The sequence below is a fragment of the Rhincodon typus genome, chromosome 16, assembly GCF_021869965.1.
Source record: "Rhincodon typus isolate 14 chromosome 16, sRhiTyp1.1, whole genome shotgun sequence".
In the NCBI taxonomy this organism is placed as follows: domain Eukaryota; kingdom Metazoa; phylum Chordata; class Chondrichthyes; order Orectolobiformes; family Rhincodontidae; genus Rhincodon; species Rhincodon typus.
Genome location: NC_063347.1, coordinates 14407889 through 14425438, shown reverse-complemented (window position 1 = coordinate 14425438; position 17550 = coordinate 14407889). Strand labels below are relative to the sequence as shown.

The following is a 17550-nucleotide window of genomic DNA, read 5'->3' as shown; positions in this document are numbered from 1 at the left end:
AGGCTGGTCACACATATTCAAGCATCCTTAGCATGTGGTCAATTTTAATCCACCTAAAACAATTCTAAAATCATATGATTTCAATATGTAATTGTTTCTAAAAAAAAACAGGGTTCTTACCTGCACTACTTGGTCTGGATTTTGGGAAAATTCAATGACTTTTTAGACATTAAAAGCATCATAGGGTATGGAAAGAAAGCAGGAATATATCATTGAGAAAGAGGGTCAGCCATGATCATGCTGAATGGTGGAACAGGCATGAAGAGTGAATGGCCCACTCTTGCTCCTAGTTTCTATTTTTTTTAGCAAGTGTATTGCATCTATCCAACTTACACATCACAAGAAACAAAAACAGAAGTTGCAGCGAAACCCTCAGCAGGTCTGGCAGCATCTGTGTTGAAAAAATCTGAATTAACGTTTCAGGTCCGGTGACCCTTCTTCAGAACGGGGTATGTGTGAGAGAAAAAAGCCGTTGGACAAACAAAGGAGTAGACAACGATCTGGCTAGGAGGGTGAATAGCTGTTAATGGAGACAGTTATTGGCTAACAATATGTGGTGTGTAACGGCAGACTATATGATAACAAAGCCTGGTGTGTGGGGTAGGGGGCTAGGACATGGGAGAGTTCAGGCCCTAATATTGAGTCTGGAGGGCTGCAGGGTCCCCCAAGTGGAAAATGAGGTGTTGTTCTTCCAGCTTGCATTGAGCTTCGCTGGAACACTGCAGCAAGTCAGAGACAGAGATGTTGACCAGGGAACAGGGTGGTGTGTTAAAGTGGCAGGCAATTGGAAGTTCAAGGTCTTTTTTGCAAGCAGAACATAGATGTTCTGCGAAGCGGTCACCCAGGCTATGCTTCGTTTCCCCATGCAGAGGAGACCACATTGTGAGTAGTGAATGCAGTAGACTAGATTCTGGGAAATGCAGGTGAAGTGCTGCTTCACCTGGAAGGTATGTTTGGGCCCTTGGATACTGGGGAGGGAAGAGGAATGACACACCAATTGTTGCAGGAACGTGAAGGAGAATGAGGGCAGCAAATTAAAAGGTGCGATCAAAGTAATCTGTTGAGCCAGAAAAGCGAGGTAGAGAGCTTCGGATCTAATCTCCTCCATCCTTCCCTCCCCTTCCCTCTGACACCATACCCTCCCCTATCCTCACCTTCTGTCGGGTATTTACCATCCCTCCAAACCTTCCGCTCTCCAATGCTGAACGTTTTGTGTTCAGTAAAAGTCTCAGCTTTATCTCTCTGCGTCCCCACCTTAATGAATTTTGGGCATGACATGACGTTGAATTCTTCTTCCACCGTCTTCGCCTCCATGCCCACTTCTTTGGACAAGGGTCCTCTTCCCGTCCCACAGACCTTCCCCCCCCAGCTAACATTTCCCTAGCTACCAGCATTTCTGAGGAAAGGTCGCATTTTAGTAGTTTCAGCCCCTCAATGCAAACAAAAATGAGCATTATAAAAGGAAACTCCTGTCTATCTCCATCACATGAAAATCCATACAATCCAATGCAACAGATTCATTCCTGTGAAAAGAAGTCTGCCTATTTAATCAAAACAAAATTAAAAAAGCAAAGTCAGTAATTCAAACTACCATTTCACATTTTAGAAAGCTATCTATAGACTTTGAGTGCACACACAGTTATAGAGTCATAGAGTCCTACAGCACGGAGACAGGCCCTTCAGCCCAAACTGGTCCGTGCTGACCAAAATGCCCATCCGCTCTAAGCCAATTTCCCTGCACTTGTCCCATTTCCTTCTAAACCTTTCCTATCCATGTATTCGTCCAAATGCCTTTTAAATTTTGTCAATGTACCCCGCCTCAACTATTTCCCCAGAAGCTCCTTCCATATGCGTACCACTATCTGTGTAAACAAGTTGCCCCCTTAGGTTCCCATGTATTCTTTCCCCTCTTACCTTAAACTGATGCCATCTGGTCCTCAATTCCCCAACCCTGGGAAAAAGACTGAGTGCATTCACCCTATCCATGCCACTCGTGATCTTAGATACTTCTATAAGATCCCCCCTCAGTCTCCTAAACTATAAAGAAAAAAGTCCTCGCTTGTCCAACCTGTCCCTAAAACTCAGTCCCTTGAGTCCTGGCAACATCCTTGTAAATTTCTTCTGCACTCTTTCCAGTTTAATAACATCCTCCCTGTCGCAAGGTGACCAAAACTGAGCACAATACTCCATGTGCAGCCTCACCAACATCCTGCAACATAGCTTCCCAACTTCTGTACTCAATGCCCTGACTGATGAAGGCTAATGTGCCAAAAGCTTTCTTCACTGTCCTGCCTACCTGTGACTGCATTTTCAGAGAACCGTGTACCTGAACCCCAATGTCCCTCTGTTCCATTACACTCCTTAAGGCCCTACTATTCACCATGAAACTCCTATCTTGATTTGACTTTCCAAAATGCAACACCTCACACTTATCTATATTAAACTACATTTGCCATTTCTCAGCCCACTTCCCCGACTGATCAAGATCCTGCTACAATTTCTGATAACATTCCTCACTGTCCGCAATACCACCTATTTTAGTGTCATCCACACATGTGTTTACTTTGACGTTGGTGGATGCTAGATAGTTTTTTTCTGATGCTCATCAGTCAAGTGACTCATCTGTCAAATCAGTAGTCCTTAAAAGGGCTGCCAAGTAAACAGTAAGTTTTATGCTTTATGTTTATTGTGGAAGATTTCTCCTTAAAGCACCACATCAAACCTACTTTCCCTGGTGCTCCTCCATAATGCCTTGCCACCTCCTCCTTCCCGAACAATCCTGATGCCCTTGGCTAGTGTTTAAGCAGTGCAAATTTGCAATTCTCTCATAACCAGTACTCGCTGGTAGTCTCCTAATGGGACTGGTAGACAAATGTATTTTTATTTCTTCTTATTTACTTCATGAAGAGTTGGGAATGGTTGCTGCATCAGGATTGAATTTTACGTGGTATTTTCATCCATTCTCTAATTTACGAAAGCAATGTGAGCATAACTCAGTGTCAGGTATTTCATACTTATGCCTATGTCTTTATTGAAGTCAGAAAACAGTGCATTTTCTGCCTTGTGCTGTAAGTGAGGAACCTTTCTCAGTGGAAATGCATATCGATTATCTGCCAGCTACTGTGCACATTTCTCCAAACATTTACAATAATGATCAGAGAATCAGGCATAGCGTGCAGTGGAATTTCTAAATGTTCTCTGTGGGTAGGGCTTACCACCACAAGCACATCCACAGCGACATAGAACTCTATCCACCTCCCCCTCTCTCCCTATTTATTTCAGAACCCCCTTCCCCTCCCCCTTTTCTGATGAACGGTCTAGGCCCAAAATGTCAGCCTTTCTGCTCCTATGATGCTGCTTGGCCTGCTGTGTTCATCCAGCTCTACACCTTGTTGTCTAGAACTCTCATTGTTTACTAATGAAAGCATTCTGCTTAGCCTTGTCTGTACTCCAGTCAATCAGCAGCCTATTACACATGGTATTCTCACGGATCTATTTGTATTTAGATCAATTATTTGATTGTGCCAAAAATTGTGGTAATTCTGCTGAGCTAATATGTTCCAGACATCGGGCATTAATGTACAATTATTTTATCAAGGTAAGCCGTTACTGACATGTGAATTAATTACTCTTGTGACAAAGATCCACGTTGTTTAATTCACTCACTCAGCAAAGCATGTTGCAACTTGGAAATTATCCTAATGATCAGCTGGATGAAGCATCCAAAGGTCAACCCATCTGCTGCTCTGTAGAGAACATTCAAATTTTTGGTTAGTGACAACAGCATTGAAATGATCTTGTCTGTACCTTTTTTGCTCTTCGTGGGTTCAATCCCAAAATAGAATGACAGTTAACTCTTAACTTCCAGTGCTGGAGTTGTAATGTTATTAGTCTATTAATCTCAGTTAATTGCTTTGGAGACACAAGTTTCTATCCCAAGAGAGTATTGGTGGGACTTGGATTTGTATTGATTGCAATGAGGTCAGCCAGGTGGACGTCACAGAATATGAATTCCCTGACTGTGGCTGTAAATCTGGTCCAATCAGGGAGCCCTGGCTGACTGATATAAACAAGAGTGTCAGACCTCTTGTTCATTCTGAGAGCTCGCTCTTAGGGAGCTGATCAGTGTCAAGGATTCTGCCCATGTAAGTAAAGGGTGACTTGGTGACAGGATACCAGCCTCTGTGAAGTTATTTCAGTGGCAACAAGAGAAAAGCACACTCCTGAAGAAATTTGCTCGCAACAGTTGTCTTTGAGTTGGAGAAAGCATGTCTGCCATTATTTGGGAAGCTTGACTGGTTTGATCCTGCCGTCGAAGACAGAACTTGGTATGTGGAAAGAATGCATTTTTTTTTCCAGAAAAATGACACTGGGGAAAATGAAAAACAATGGACAATTCTCCTGACAGCTTGTGGACCCACAGCTTTTTCAGTTATTAGGACCCTGACTTTCCTTGAGGCACCAAATAATAAAGCCTTTCAAGAGCTGATGGATTTAGTTAAGGAATATTGTGATCCCAAGCTTCCTCTAGTTCTGGGGGCTATCGGTTTTACTTAACAATTTGTGAACCAGGGAAATCCATATCAAGATTTTTGACTAGGTTAAGATGACTGGCAGAGGCGTATGACTTTGGTTTAACCCTTAATGAGATGTTGAGAGACTGTTTGGTATATGGAATTAATGATAACCATGCAAAAGTGCCTGTTACTGAAGCTCAACTGGACTTTAAACAGGCACTACAACCGGCTTTATCATTGGAAAATGCAGCATGTGGAGCATATCAGTTGCAGGGTATTCCAATAGAAGTGGACACCTCGCCAGCTTGAGGAAGACCACTTGAGTGAAGGCATAGCCTCACTCAGGACATATCTCTGAGGAACTCTAGGTCAGCCGACAGCAAAACCCAAAACAAAGCCACGCCTTGGCCAAACAGTTAAAATTTTCTTCAGGCTCCAGGCCGGCAAGCCATTGTAGTTGCTGCTGGTATGTGGACTCGAGACAACAAAAAAGTTCCACTAGACCAGAATTGAGTACGAGAACTCATGGGCTGTTATCCAGGAGAGTGCACATCCTGGAAAGCCCACCTACATCTGGTTTGGAACATCTGAATTGCTTAGCAACATCCAAATCAGAACCAATCAAAATTAATGTCTAGTTAAATAGTTACCCGGTTCTAATGGAGGATGATATGGCTGTTTTGGTGGTTGCAGAAACAGTCTTTAATAAAATTCAATCTGGACTCCAACCCTCAAGTTTGTGCAGGAATTCAACTAGACTGAGAACCTATACCAGGGGACCTTTACAGATTATGGGTATAACTTCAATTTCGGTCTCTTATGAGAAGCAGTTACCACTGATTGTAGTAAAAGGCTCGGCCCAAGCTTGGTGGAGTGAAATTAGTTGAGAAAGATTCACCTCGATTGACTCAACATTTTTCGACTTAGAGCAGGAGGGATGTGATGATTGTAATGAGGTCAGCCAGGTGGACCTCATAGAATCTGGGTTCCCTGACTGGAGCTGTTAATCTGGTCCAATCAGGGAGCCCTGGCTGACAGATATAAACAGGAGTGTCAGACATCCTGTTCACTCTGATAGCTTGCTCTGAGGAAGCTGGATCAATGTCAAGTACTCTCCACGTGTAAACGATTTCAATATTCGATTAATAAATCTGGAATAAAAAGCAAGTCCATGAACAACTGGATTGTTACAAAAACCCATTTGATTTACTAATGTTCTTTAGGGAAGGAAGTCTGCCATTGTTACCTAGCCTGGCCTACATGTATTCCATACCCACACAGTGCCATTGATACTTAACTGGCTGAGCAAATCATTCATTGCACCCAAACCCCCACCTCCACAGAAAAGTCAAAAAGGGATACTGTAGATCTACCTACAGCAGGTAGATTCAAGAAGGCAGCTAACCACCACCTTCTGAAGGGCACTTATTCAATTGCAACAAATACTGGCTTTCTTAGCAATGCTCAAGAATAAATAAGAAAAAGCACAGAAAACAGAACAGGGCTGTTGCTTATTTTGGTGCTAACATATCCATTAGCATTCCTGTGGCATTTGCTTGTTCATACAAGGAGAAGTGGGAAACTACAGTACAACTCTACAACAAATTCTGCACCATCACTAGTTCATTTTACTGTTTTCTAACCAAATGCGTCAGTTGTTTTGAATTAACAAGGTGTAGAGCTGGATGAACACAGCAGGCCAGGCAGCATCAGAGGAGCAGGAAAGCTAACGTTTCCGGTCTGGACACTTCTTGAGAAAAAGGACCATGCCAGAGCAGAGCCAACCACATGATGGGTGTAGGATCCTCAGCACATGAAGCCCACCCTTCGTTAGCACTGTCTCTGGGGGAGAGGGGTTCAACTCACTCCCTCACCCGAGACCTGAATAGTCTCTGCATTCACATTACATCACAGCAAATGCACTTAAGTGTGACGTTTATGAGTAATCAATACAGATGAGAAAATGTGGGTATGCAATGGAATTATTTGTCTCATTGAAATGTGCCTTGATACTGAAAAGATTGGGAACCACAGATTTAGTGTCATATGCTTTATATAGCTTGCCACAAGAACATTTGGCCCATCATGTCTGTGCCTGTCATCAAGCATCTATCTATTCCAATCCCACTTTCCAGCACTTGTCCTGTAGCTTTGAATGCTCTGGCATTTTAAGTACCCATCTAAATGCTTCTTATGTCTCTTAATGATTCCTACTCTGCCAACCTTTTAAGCAGTGAGTTGCTGATCCTAGGCCTCAGTGTATCATCTGATTGTCATTTGTGGGAGCTTGCTTTGTGCAAATTGGCTCCTGGGTTTCCAGTATTACGACAGTAACTATGCTGAAAATGGTTTCATTAACAGTAGACCACTTTCGGATATCCCAGTCTGCATGATACACCTTTATAGAATCATCTTCAACAGACACACAGCTCTACCTCTTCACTTTGCATAAACTGCCCATTATAATAATGCTGTTGGACTGCTTTTGTGACATGGTTCACCATGCACATGGATTTGTCCATTGCCAGAGGCAGGGATGTACGGATGGACAGTTGGAATTGTGGGATTCTCAAAAGCCCCTCCAGGAAAATGTCTAGCCCCAGCACCTGGTTGGCCTCCTAACTTCTATGTGTTGTAACCCTAGCTCATTAGGAACCATTGCTATCTATATCTTATTCTCACGCCAGGTCCAGCACATCTATCACCCTTGTCTTTGCAGACATTCATTGTCTCTCATTCTCCCAATACCTCCTATCTAAAATTCCCACTTTGTAAGTCTCCCATGCCATGTCCTTCATCATCTGTGTAACCGTCTCTGATCTTAAAACCTCCAGAACTTTAATTTCCTACTACTCTGATTTGTTGTGCATCTTCTTCCATCTCCATAGCATTGGAAGTTTAGGCTTGATACCCTGGAATTCTTGTATTATTTCTGTAGAAATACCCTAGTTGCTGTGGTAATAACATGCTGCTGCTTTATTTCTGGGCCTGCTAGAACAAAATTGTCGCAAAATTATAAAAGTACAAGGTAAGTGTAATTGCTCCAAAAACTTACTTCCATCAAAGATGTTCTTTTAGTGTCCAACTAACAATATTCAAGATCCATCAAATTTAAAAACCACTTCCTAATACTTCCTTCTTTAGCTGGCATCTATTTTTCTTTGAAGTGCTTTCATTAATTCCAGATGCCACATAAGCACAAATTGTTGAAGTTTTTCCTAACATCAGTCTTCAACTTACTACTCACCAATGTGTACCCATGCCTCCTTTCCCATATTTGTGGTTTGACTTGAAATAGCCCTCAGACTGAGCTGTTCAATCCCACTTAGTACCTTTCATACTAATATAAGGTCTGCCTCCATTTGAGAGTGAAAAATAAAAATTTTTCCACAGGATTCTTTGAAAGTTGATCAACTTCAAACTAGATTTACCTCTTGGAGGTTTTGCCTTTATATTGGTGTCAGCCTGAAAATATTTTAATAATTAATTAGCACCCAGCATGTTCTTTTATTATTATTCCTTGTGAATCAGTTCTCTTTGTGTTTTACAATAAAGCTAATGGTTAAAACTGATAAAATTTACACCTTTAGGTTAGAATATGTTGGGACCAAATTTATTGCCTGTGATTGAAATTGCTACTTCTTTGTTTTTATCAATTGGACTTTTTTTTCGTTGTATTGTATATTCAGCAGATTGAGGCAGTTTTTTTGAATGTTGTGTGCATGTTTTATGCAAATGTGTGAATAGTAGAACGTATTCCATTTTGGGCACCCAGGGGCAGCGTACCCAGATCAAATGAAACATGAATTAGATATAGCCTTCTGCGTTTGCACCAACGATACATTACAAAAGCCAATCTGAAACTCTAATGGAGTTGGACATGGAAAATTGCAATATTGTAGTGCCTTACTTTCTCTTCATTAATAAGATTCCATCACCCTATGGTTTTATAGGATTAGTCAACCCTCTTTAGTGGGAGCATGTGATTGTAAAATCAATTTTAGAACTTCAATGTCTACAGCAATACAGCATTTTTCAACTTCCTATCGTCAGGTAGCAGTCTTACTTCTGTATCAGAAGGCTGTGGGATCAAAGACAACAAGGTGCAGGGCTGGATGAACACAGCAGGCCAAGCAGCATCGTGGGATCAAGTTGCACTCCAGGGCTTCAGCACAAAAAAACAGATATTCCATTAGAGCTCTGCATTGTCGGAGGTGCCATCTTTCAAACTTGCCTTCTCAGATGGATGTAAAAGATCCAATGGCACTGTTTTGCAGAAGAGCAGGGGAGTTATCCTCAGTGTCCTGGCTAATATTTATCCTCAATCAATATCACCAAAGCAGATTATCTGGTCATTATCACATTACTGCTGCGAGAACTTGCTGTGTGAAAATTACATGCTGTGCTTTCAAAGTGATTCAAAAAGCCTTTTTTTTTCTCTTCTTCTTCATCACTTAGAACCAGATTAGGATACAGATGCATTCTGTTCACCAATGGTGGTTAAGGACTGGATTGCAACTACATAGGACCCTCATGGTCAGCAGTCAGAGTTAGTTAGGGTTAGATTTGATATCTGATAATGGTGAAGTCCCACTCAAAAAGTTCATTCCCAATGTCTGCAGCATTTAGCGCCCATCAGATTTGAATAATTAAGTTAAAATCTCTTGTCAAATAAATGTTATGAACATTATCGTGAACAATCCTTTATTATCTACACAGTGTTTACAATTTGTTGTAATATAATGATCATAAGATTGTATTTGCTCTTATTTATCTTTATCTTTGCAATTTGCAATGAAGTGAGGCAGAAAACCCTGGTCCATATTTTGCCAAATAAGGAAGCTATTGCTATGGATTATGAGAATAAATCATTTTTGGTTTTGGTTCTAATTAATTGAGAGTAGTCTTGCCTGGTCATATTTTAACAAGGTGCAAAGCTGCCACCACAAATCTCAGAGGTGAAAAGTCATTCTTTAATTATGTGTGGTAGGAGGACTCCCAGGCCTCAATCTGTCATCTTTCTGGGTCTTTATTATAAACTGTGTTGTTTTTGCTCAATGAATGATGGTGTGTTCTTTCTCTTTTCATCTCTCCAGGGGCGTCCCTGGCAAAAAATGTGGAACGCTGATTTTGTCTGCAGAAGAACTGAGCAACTGTCGGGTCAGTGCTGGCAATATTTTCTCAGCTTTCTGAGTGGTCTGTGCGTTGGCAGTAGGGAATGTTATTTGCCAGATGCTTGTCTGTGAGATCTCCGGATAACGGTCCTGTCTGACTGAATGTTTGCATGTTTTTCTTTGGTAAGCCAGGCTGATCAGATGTGGCATCTAACAAAATAAACTTTGAAATGCCGTGCGTTTATAGCTAAGTCAGGGTGCTCCACAGCTGCCATAAAATTAACACGGCCCAGGCACTCACAGTAACTCAGAAAGCTGACAAGTTTGTGAGATTGTCAAAATTGCTCTCCTTGTCCCAGTGTGTGTTTTGCTCTACCTCTCCCCTGATGGGCCATTGCTTCTCGATCTGCATGACTGGCGACATGAAGGGACCTACCACTGGAATTCAGCAGCATGCAGAATCCGTCCATCTCCTGAAATAACTCTTCAGAGGCTGGCATCCCATCATTAATCACCCTTCATTTACAAACGCATAGTATTTGACAATAGCACTGCCTCTCACTGAGTCAGGCATTCTGCGTCAGATATCCCTGACATTCATCCTCTTATGTCAGCCAGGGCACCCTGATTGGACCAGGTTAACAGCCTCAATCTGGGAACTTGTATTCTATGAGGTCTTCCTGACTGACCTCATTACAATCACTATGTTTCCCTTCAGTGGATCTTTATGAGCATATCTCTGCTACTGGCTGCCAGCGGATGCAAAGGATTACTAAATGCAGATCCAATTGTGGGAGGAGCAGTTTGAAGAAACTGATTTGCTCTGACCCCACTGCTTAACAGCAGTGGAACCACACATTTTTCCACGGTGGGAAGACAAAGTGGGTGATCAAAAATTGACAGAATTTCACAATGTCACTCATTTTGATGATGCAGACATGCCTCTGTTGGACTGGGGTGGACAAAGTCAGAAGTCTTCAGTTTTCTGATAGTTACTTTGGGCAGAATGTACACAGGGTCTTGCATCAAAATGACATGGTAGCCACATCACACCAGGTTATAATACTTTAGGTTTATTTAAACACAAGCTTTCGTAGCGCTGCTCCTTCATCAGGTGAAGTGGAGGGAAGTGCACAGGCACAGAATATGTAGGCGAAGAGATAATGGTAAGATAATTTGAGTAATTAAGAGTGTCAAAAGATAAGTACAAGTGGCGTGAGTGGACTGTCGACAGACTGAACTGGGTTTTTAAAATCTTCCTTACTGTTCTGTTTTGACACCATCAGCTTGATAACTTGCTATTATCGCTTATCTTAACTAATTTGTACAGTTTTGTATTACTCATTACTTTGGTTAGACCCCCATTATGCAACTCTAATACCTATCATATTATTGCAGCCATTTGGTTTGTCTCTACCACCATCTTATTTTTGACTTTTTGTAAATATCTCTCTGCCTTAATTAATCAGATCATAGGTCATCCCTTCACTTGTTATTCAGCTGTTGACACTTTGCTCACACCATTTGACTCTTTTGATCACTTGCGAGAACTTGTTATTCAGCATGTGTACACTCCACTTGCACTGCACGGTGGCTCAGTGGTTAGCACTGCTGTCTCACAGTGCCAGGTACCCGGGTTTGATTCCAGCCTCGGGTGACTGTCTGTGTGGAGTTCGTACATTCTACCCATGTCTGCGTGGGTTTCCTCCGGGTGCTCTGGCTTCCTCCCACAGTCCAAAGATGTGCAGGTTAGCTGGATTGGCCATGCTAAATTGCCCATGGTGTCTAGGGTGGGAAATGCAGGGCTAGGGTATGGGGTGAATCTGGGTGGGATGCTCTTCGGAGGGTTGGTGTGTACCTGATGGGCCGAATGGCCTGCTTCCACACTGTAGGGATTCTATGATTCTTGTCTGTTGACACTTAATTACCTGGAACTATCTTGTCAGTATCTGTCCACCTATAAATTCTGTGCCCTCCACTTCATCTTTGATTTCAAATAAACTTGTTGGACTATAACCTGGTGTCGAGTGACTTCCATGTCATGTTGATGCAAGACCCTGTGTACGTTCTGCTCAAAGAAGCTATGAAAAAACTGAAGAGTAGTACATTTAGACTTTATTAGAGGAAGTGAGCCAGAGGCATGATGGAAAATGAAAAAGTGACAAATCTATTGAAATGTAGAATCATATGGTGCAGAATAAGCCCTTCAGCCCATTGAATCTGTACTGCCAAATCTACACTAAATCTACTGTGGCCCCACTTTCCTGCACTAGGCCCATAGCCTTGAATTTAATGACATTTCAAGTCCTCGTCCAAATTCTTTTTAAAGGTTGTGAGGTTACTTTTCTCTGTTACCCACCCCCACAGTTGATTCCAGACACCCACCACCCTCTGGGTAAAAATGTTTTTCCTCAACTCCTCTCTAAACCTCCTGCATTTCACCTTAAAAGTCTTCCCCCCTTGTTATTGACCCTTCAACTCTGGCCAACAGCTATTTTCTATTCACCCTGTCAAGGACCTTTATAATTTTATATACCTTTATCAGGACCCCTCTCAACCTCGTCTGCTCCAAAGAAAACAAACCGAGCTCATTCAGCCTCTCTTCATACATAAAGCATTCCATCCCAGGCAACATCCTGGTGAATCTCCTCTGCACTCCTTCCAGTGCAATCACACCCTTCCTATAGGGTAGTGACCAGAACTGCACGTAGTACTCCAGCTGTGGCCTAAACAAAGTTCTGTCCAGCACCAACATTACCTCCCTGGTCTTGTAATCTATAACTTGACTGATGAAGGCGAGTGTCTTGTATGCCTTCTTAACTACCCGATTAACCAGCCTTGCCACCTTCAGAGATCTGTGAGCAAACAACCCAACATTCCTCTGTTCCTCTGAGCTTCTAAATATCCTATTGTCCTACTTATCCTAAATTAAACACCAGACACTATAAATTAATCTTTGTGATATTATTGTACAAGTGCACAATGGTATTGTAAAGTTTAAAATTAAAAACAGACAAAGAAATCTCATACAAACATTTTAAATTTGCACTGATGTTGCATACAGCAATTTACAGACTTCACTTCTCGATGCTTGAGTTAATATATGGAGTAGACTGCCACCTTGTGAGTAAATACTGCCATAGAGAACGGGAATCTTAATTCAAGGCTCCAGAATTATGCACACCTCAAATATTCTAGGTGCAATCTGTAGTGGATAAGTAACCTGCACATTTGGACTACATAAATGTCAGGCAGTGACCACCTCTTAGAAAGGGGAATCCAACTGTCTCCCATTGACTTCCATTGACATTACCATTACTGGATTCCCCAGTATCAACATTCTGGGGATTACCGCTGACCAGAAGCTGAGCTGGACTAGCCTTATAAATATTCTGGCAGGTGAGAGAACTAGGCTTCTCTCAGAGGTCTGAGAATTCTGTGCTAGGTAATTTACTTGCTGCCTCCCAAGGTCTAGTACTACCTACAAGACAAAAGTAAGGAGTGAGATGGAATACTGCCCACTGATTGTGATGATTGCAGCTCCAACAAAACTCAAGAAGCTCAATCCAAGACAAAGCATCTCACTTGGTTGGCATCCTGTATACACCATCTTAAATATTCACTTTCTCCATCACTATAGCAGCAATGTATAACATCTATAAGATGCACCACAGCAGTTCATCCCGAAGATCCTCTAAAACTCTAAAGAACGTACTATAAACCTGTGACTTTACCACCTTGGCCTATAGATGGAAAAGCTACCCCCTGCACATTCCCCTTCAAGCCACTCACTATATCACTTGGAACTATCTCACCATTGTTCACATCATTGGGTCAAAAACCTGCAACCCCCTCTGGGTTGATGTGCACCAGTTGTTCAATAAAGCCAAGAATCACCATCACCCTCTCAAGGGAAAACTAGAGCATAAGAACATCAGAATCAGGAACAGGAGTAGGCCATCTGGCCCATCAAGCCTGCTCCGCCATTCAATAAGATCATGGCTGATCTTTTCATGGACTCAGCTCCACTTACCCACCCACTCACCATAACCCTTAATTCTTTTACTGTTCAAAAATCTATCTTTACATTAAAAACATTCAACAAGGCAGCCTCAACTGCTTCATTGGGCAGGGAATTCAACAGATATAAATAGGGCGCAAGAGTTGACTTTGCCAGCAATGCTTGTATCACACAAAAGAAAATAAAATCAAATGGATATTTTTTCTCGTCTTCCATGTCCATCTTTTGTCCCCTTATGTCTGCCCAATTACTATTGCTTTCTCTTTTCTAACTAATCCTTTGGTTGTTCTATACTCCATACCTCTGATGGTTTGTAACTGTACTATTTATATTCATCCTCCCGTGTCTGTGAAGCTTCTGTCTTTTGAGTAATGTGCTTTGTCTCTCCTTCTCATTCCCTCATATACTTTCAATTCCCAGTTATGTTTGATGTAGCTTAATGTAAATATTGTTTCCACAAGTGTTCTCACGTTGAGTATGACTGGTTGGGGGAACCTTGTAGGAAGCAAAGATATCCAGCCTCCTTTGTGATTTGAGCATTGTCACACTGTACGTAGCAATAAACAAATAAATTATTTAGGTAACAAATGCAACTTTTTCAAACGCATATGTCAAAGTTGATGTGGCAAAGACAAGTCAATTGTGACTCAAAGATGCATCAGAAATTGAGGCTGGGACATGGTGATCACGATGAAACAATTTACTCAGATTTTTTAAATTTGTTTTTGGGAGACCAGAAAATGGGAAGTTTTCTACTTAATGCAAGGAGCCTGAACAGCTGAATATGGATTATTAATCTATTAAATTCCCTAAGTAAAATGACTTTAATGGCTATAATCTGGGGATATAGCAACAATCAGACAAGCCTGTTCAGCCATTCAGTTGACCATGGCTGATCTACGCTTTATTATTCAATATCCTTTGATAATTTTTATCTCACACATATTGATCAATCACGGTTTTGAAAATTGCAGTTGACTAAGCATCCACAACTTTGTGAGGGTGAAAATTGCAGATTTGGGCTACACTTTATGTTAAGCAGACCTGATTTCACTCCTAAATTGTCTACTTTCAATTTGACAATTCTGAACCCCCAGCCCCGCCACCAGAGAGAATATTTTCACCTCATCTACCTAATGAAATTCCCTTATTGTACAGTGCAAGATTAATCAGATCATGTACCATGATTATTTTTTAAAGCCAGTCTGAATGAGAGGGGAATGAGGGACAGTGGGATGGAGGGTGGGGGAAGATAGATGTTGTGGTGAGGAGGTGTTTACTGTATAGCTTGTTGAATTTGAGTATGCACTCTTCCACAAGTGTGCTGTAAAATCACCTACCAGAAGGATTCAGACCTTGCTGCCTCCATTCATCTGTCAGATTTCCTGAGATCACAAAAACTGAATTGTCTGTGGCTTAAAGTAGAATAGTTCTTAAAATAATGATATTCAGCCTTATTAGGATATTTAAATTACTAGTCTCATTTCTGTGAGCTGATTGGTTGCCCATCTCGTATCCAATCTCCTTTAAATGAATGGGTCCAGAGGGTTGGGTTCCTGTTTCAATTTTTTTAGGACTTAGATTCCCACTCAAAACAAATCCATTTGTCTTTCAAAGGTACAGTTCCGATTCTCACAGACCTGGATCTGTTCTTGCAATCCCAACAAAAATATTCTAAGTTGTTTGAAATGTCGTCATTTTGCTGATTCTGTTGAAATAAGGAGAAAGTGTCCAAATGTAAACTGATTCTAGTTTCTTTCAGCTTGATGAGGAGCAAATAGCTTGCAGTCCTTTAAGCAAGACTTTTCAAAAATTCATTCCTGGGATGTTGGCATTGCTGAATGGGCAAACATTTATTCCCATTCCTATTTGCCCTTGAGAGGTAGTGATGAGCTGCCTTCTTGAACCGCTGCAGTCTATTTGGTTTAGGCACAACCACAATAACTTAGTCCAATTTATCCTAAAACAGCAGCATAATTCAGTTTCTTGCTAATGTCACGCCCAATTTTTGATTGTTTGTTTTGCTTATTGAAGTGTCAGTTATGCTTTGTGTAACTGTCATAATCTTAAGGATGAGAGAAGGAGTTAGGAGAATATTTAGTGTCTCACAGTGCAAGCACTTGGCACACGCAATAATAAGTCTTAAAAAGCAGGAATACATCAAAGAAATTCTGGGACAAGAGCTGCAAATTGTTGCGGCATTTTGCAGGCGATGAAGTAATCTGCTCCTGAGACTATATGTATTCACACAGAGATGGTCGGAACTGCCAATGCTGGAGAATCTGAGAAACAAGGTGTCGAGCTGGATGAACACAGCTGGCTAAGCAGCATCAGAGGAGCAGGAAGGCTGACGTTTCAGGTCTAGACCCTTCTTCAGAAAATGAAGCCAGATTTTCTGAAGAAGGGTCTAGGCCCGAAACATCAGCTTTCCTGCTCCTCTGATGCTGCTTGGCCTGCTGTGTTCATCCAGCTCTACACCTTGCTATCTCATGTATTCACACAGCTTGTATATGCTCCATGAAGGAAAGCCATTTCTTTTGCAAAAATTTTCACCTCCCTCATTAATTGGCAGACCTTTCAAAAATCACAAAAACGTTTCTGAGATTCTGCTAACCTCAGTTTATAATGTCCGACTGATGATGATTTGATAATAATGTTTTTCAATTACACATGTAATTCCCCTTCAATAGGTAATGAGATGAGCCTCTGAATTTACAGCAGAGAGAAAATGATGCAGTTCTCCCAAACTGATGTGTTTCATTAGCTTGACCCTGTAGGCACTTAGTGATGATTGAGGAACAAAGGGGATATGATGGCGCAACACCTAAAGACCATGAGTGACGTCAGATATTTCATATAAAAGTCTCAAGTATTGTTAGAGTATTTCCCAGAGGTTAAGTAATATTTCATGCCTGTTTTTCCATTAATATTTTATTAAGCAGAACAAATACAATAGTAGCATGCAACAAGAGAGTAAAAATCAAAAACAGTTGAGGCTGCACAACAATTTCAAAATCTGGGTTATTCTTTTGCAATCTGCAGAGGTCAGCTAGTGTGATCAGAGGGGCCAGACCAAAATTGACTTCAGGAAAAAGTAATTTTCTTCTGCCTCTTTCAGAATAACACTTATGCTCAATAATGTTGAAGGAGAAATGCATTCATGTTAGATATCAGACACGTTGTTCTACCATCATCAGCGAGATGATGAGAGCAATTAGCCCAGTCAGTCTCACCGCAGTGAAGCTCCTTCGTGGGATTAATGAACTGGCACTGGACTCAATAGTTAAAGCAGCAGTTGGGTCCTGACGACTGTGCCCAATCTGCATTGATGCACTTCCTGACAAACATTCCTCTCACCTGCTCAGATTGCTTTAGTACCTGCTGAAGGATAATACAACATCACAGATTCCCACTCTGTGGACAGTGAATATCACCAGGATGGCTTCTGCTGCAAAAGTTACAAGCTTTAATAATGCTCTGAGGGTAGCATAGTGGCCCAGCAGTTAGTATTGTTGCATCACAACACCAGGTACCTGGGTTCGATTCTCCCCGTGTCTGCTCCAGTTTCCTCCTACAGTCCAAAGATATGCAGGTTGGGTGGATTGGCCATGCTAAATTGCCCATAGTGTCCAAGGATATACAAGCTAGGTGGATTAGCCATGGGAAATACAGTATTACAGTGATAGCGTACGCGAATGGGTCTGGGTGGGATGCTCTACAAGAGAGTCAGTGTGGACTCAATGGGCCAAATGGCCTGCTTCCACACTGTAGGGATTCTATGATTCTAGATGGGACTAAAATTGTTCCAAATTCCCTATTCATTTTTCAATGATAATCCGGAGTTTATGCCATTTGTAGCTGAATTGCTAGCTAATTAATGCCCGTAAATTCTCTTGTA

At 41.5% G+C, this 17550-nt stretch overlaps 1 protein-coding gene across 1 annotated transcript in view; it reads left to right on the top strand.

Annotated features, from left to right (window-relative positions):
* The window catches only part of LOC109927445 (copine-9-like), a 369357-nt gene that overhangs the window by 262543 nt on the left and 89264 nt on the right, over nucleotides 1-17550 (top strand). Inside the window, exon 8 of the mRNA XM_048606481.1 lies at nucleotides 9614-9677. Within this exon, the coding sequence (XP_048462438.1) occupies nucleotides 9614-9677 (64 nt within the window). The remainder of the gene's footprint in view (nucleotides 1-9613; nucleotides 9678-17550) is intronic.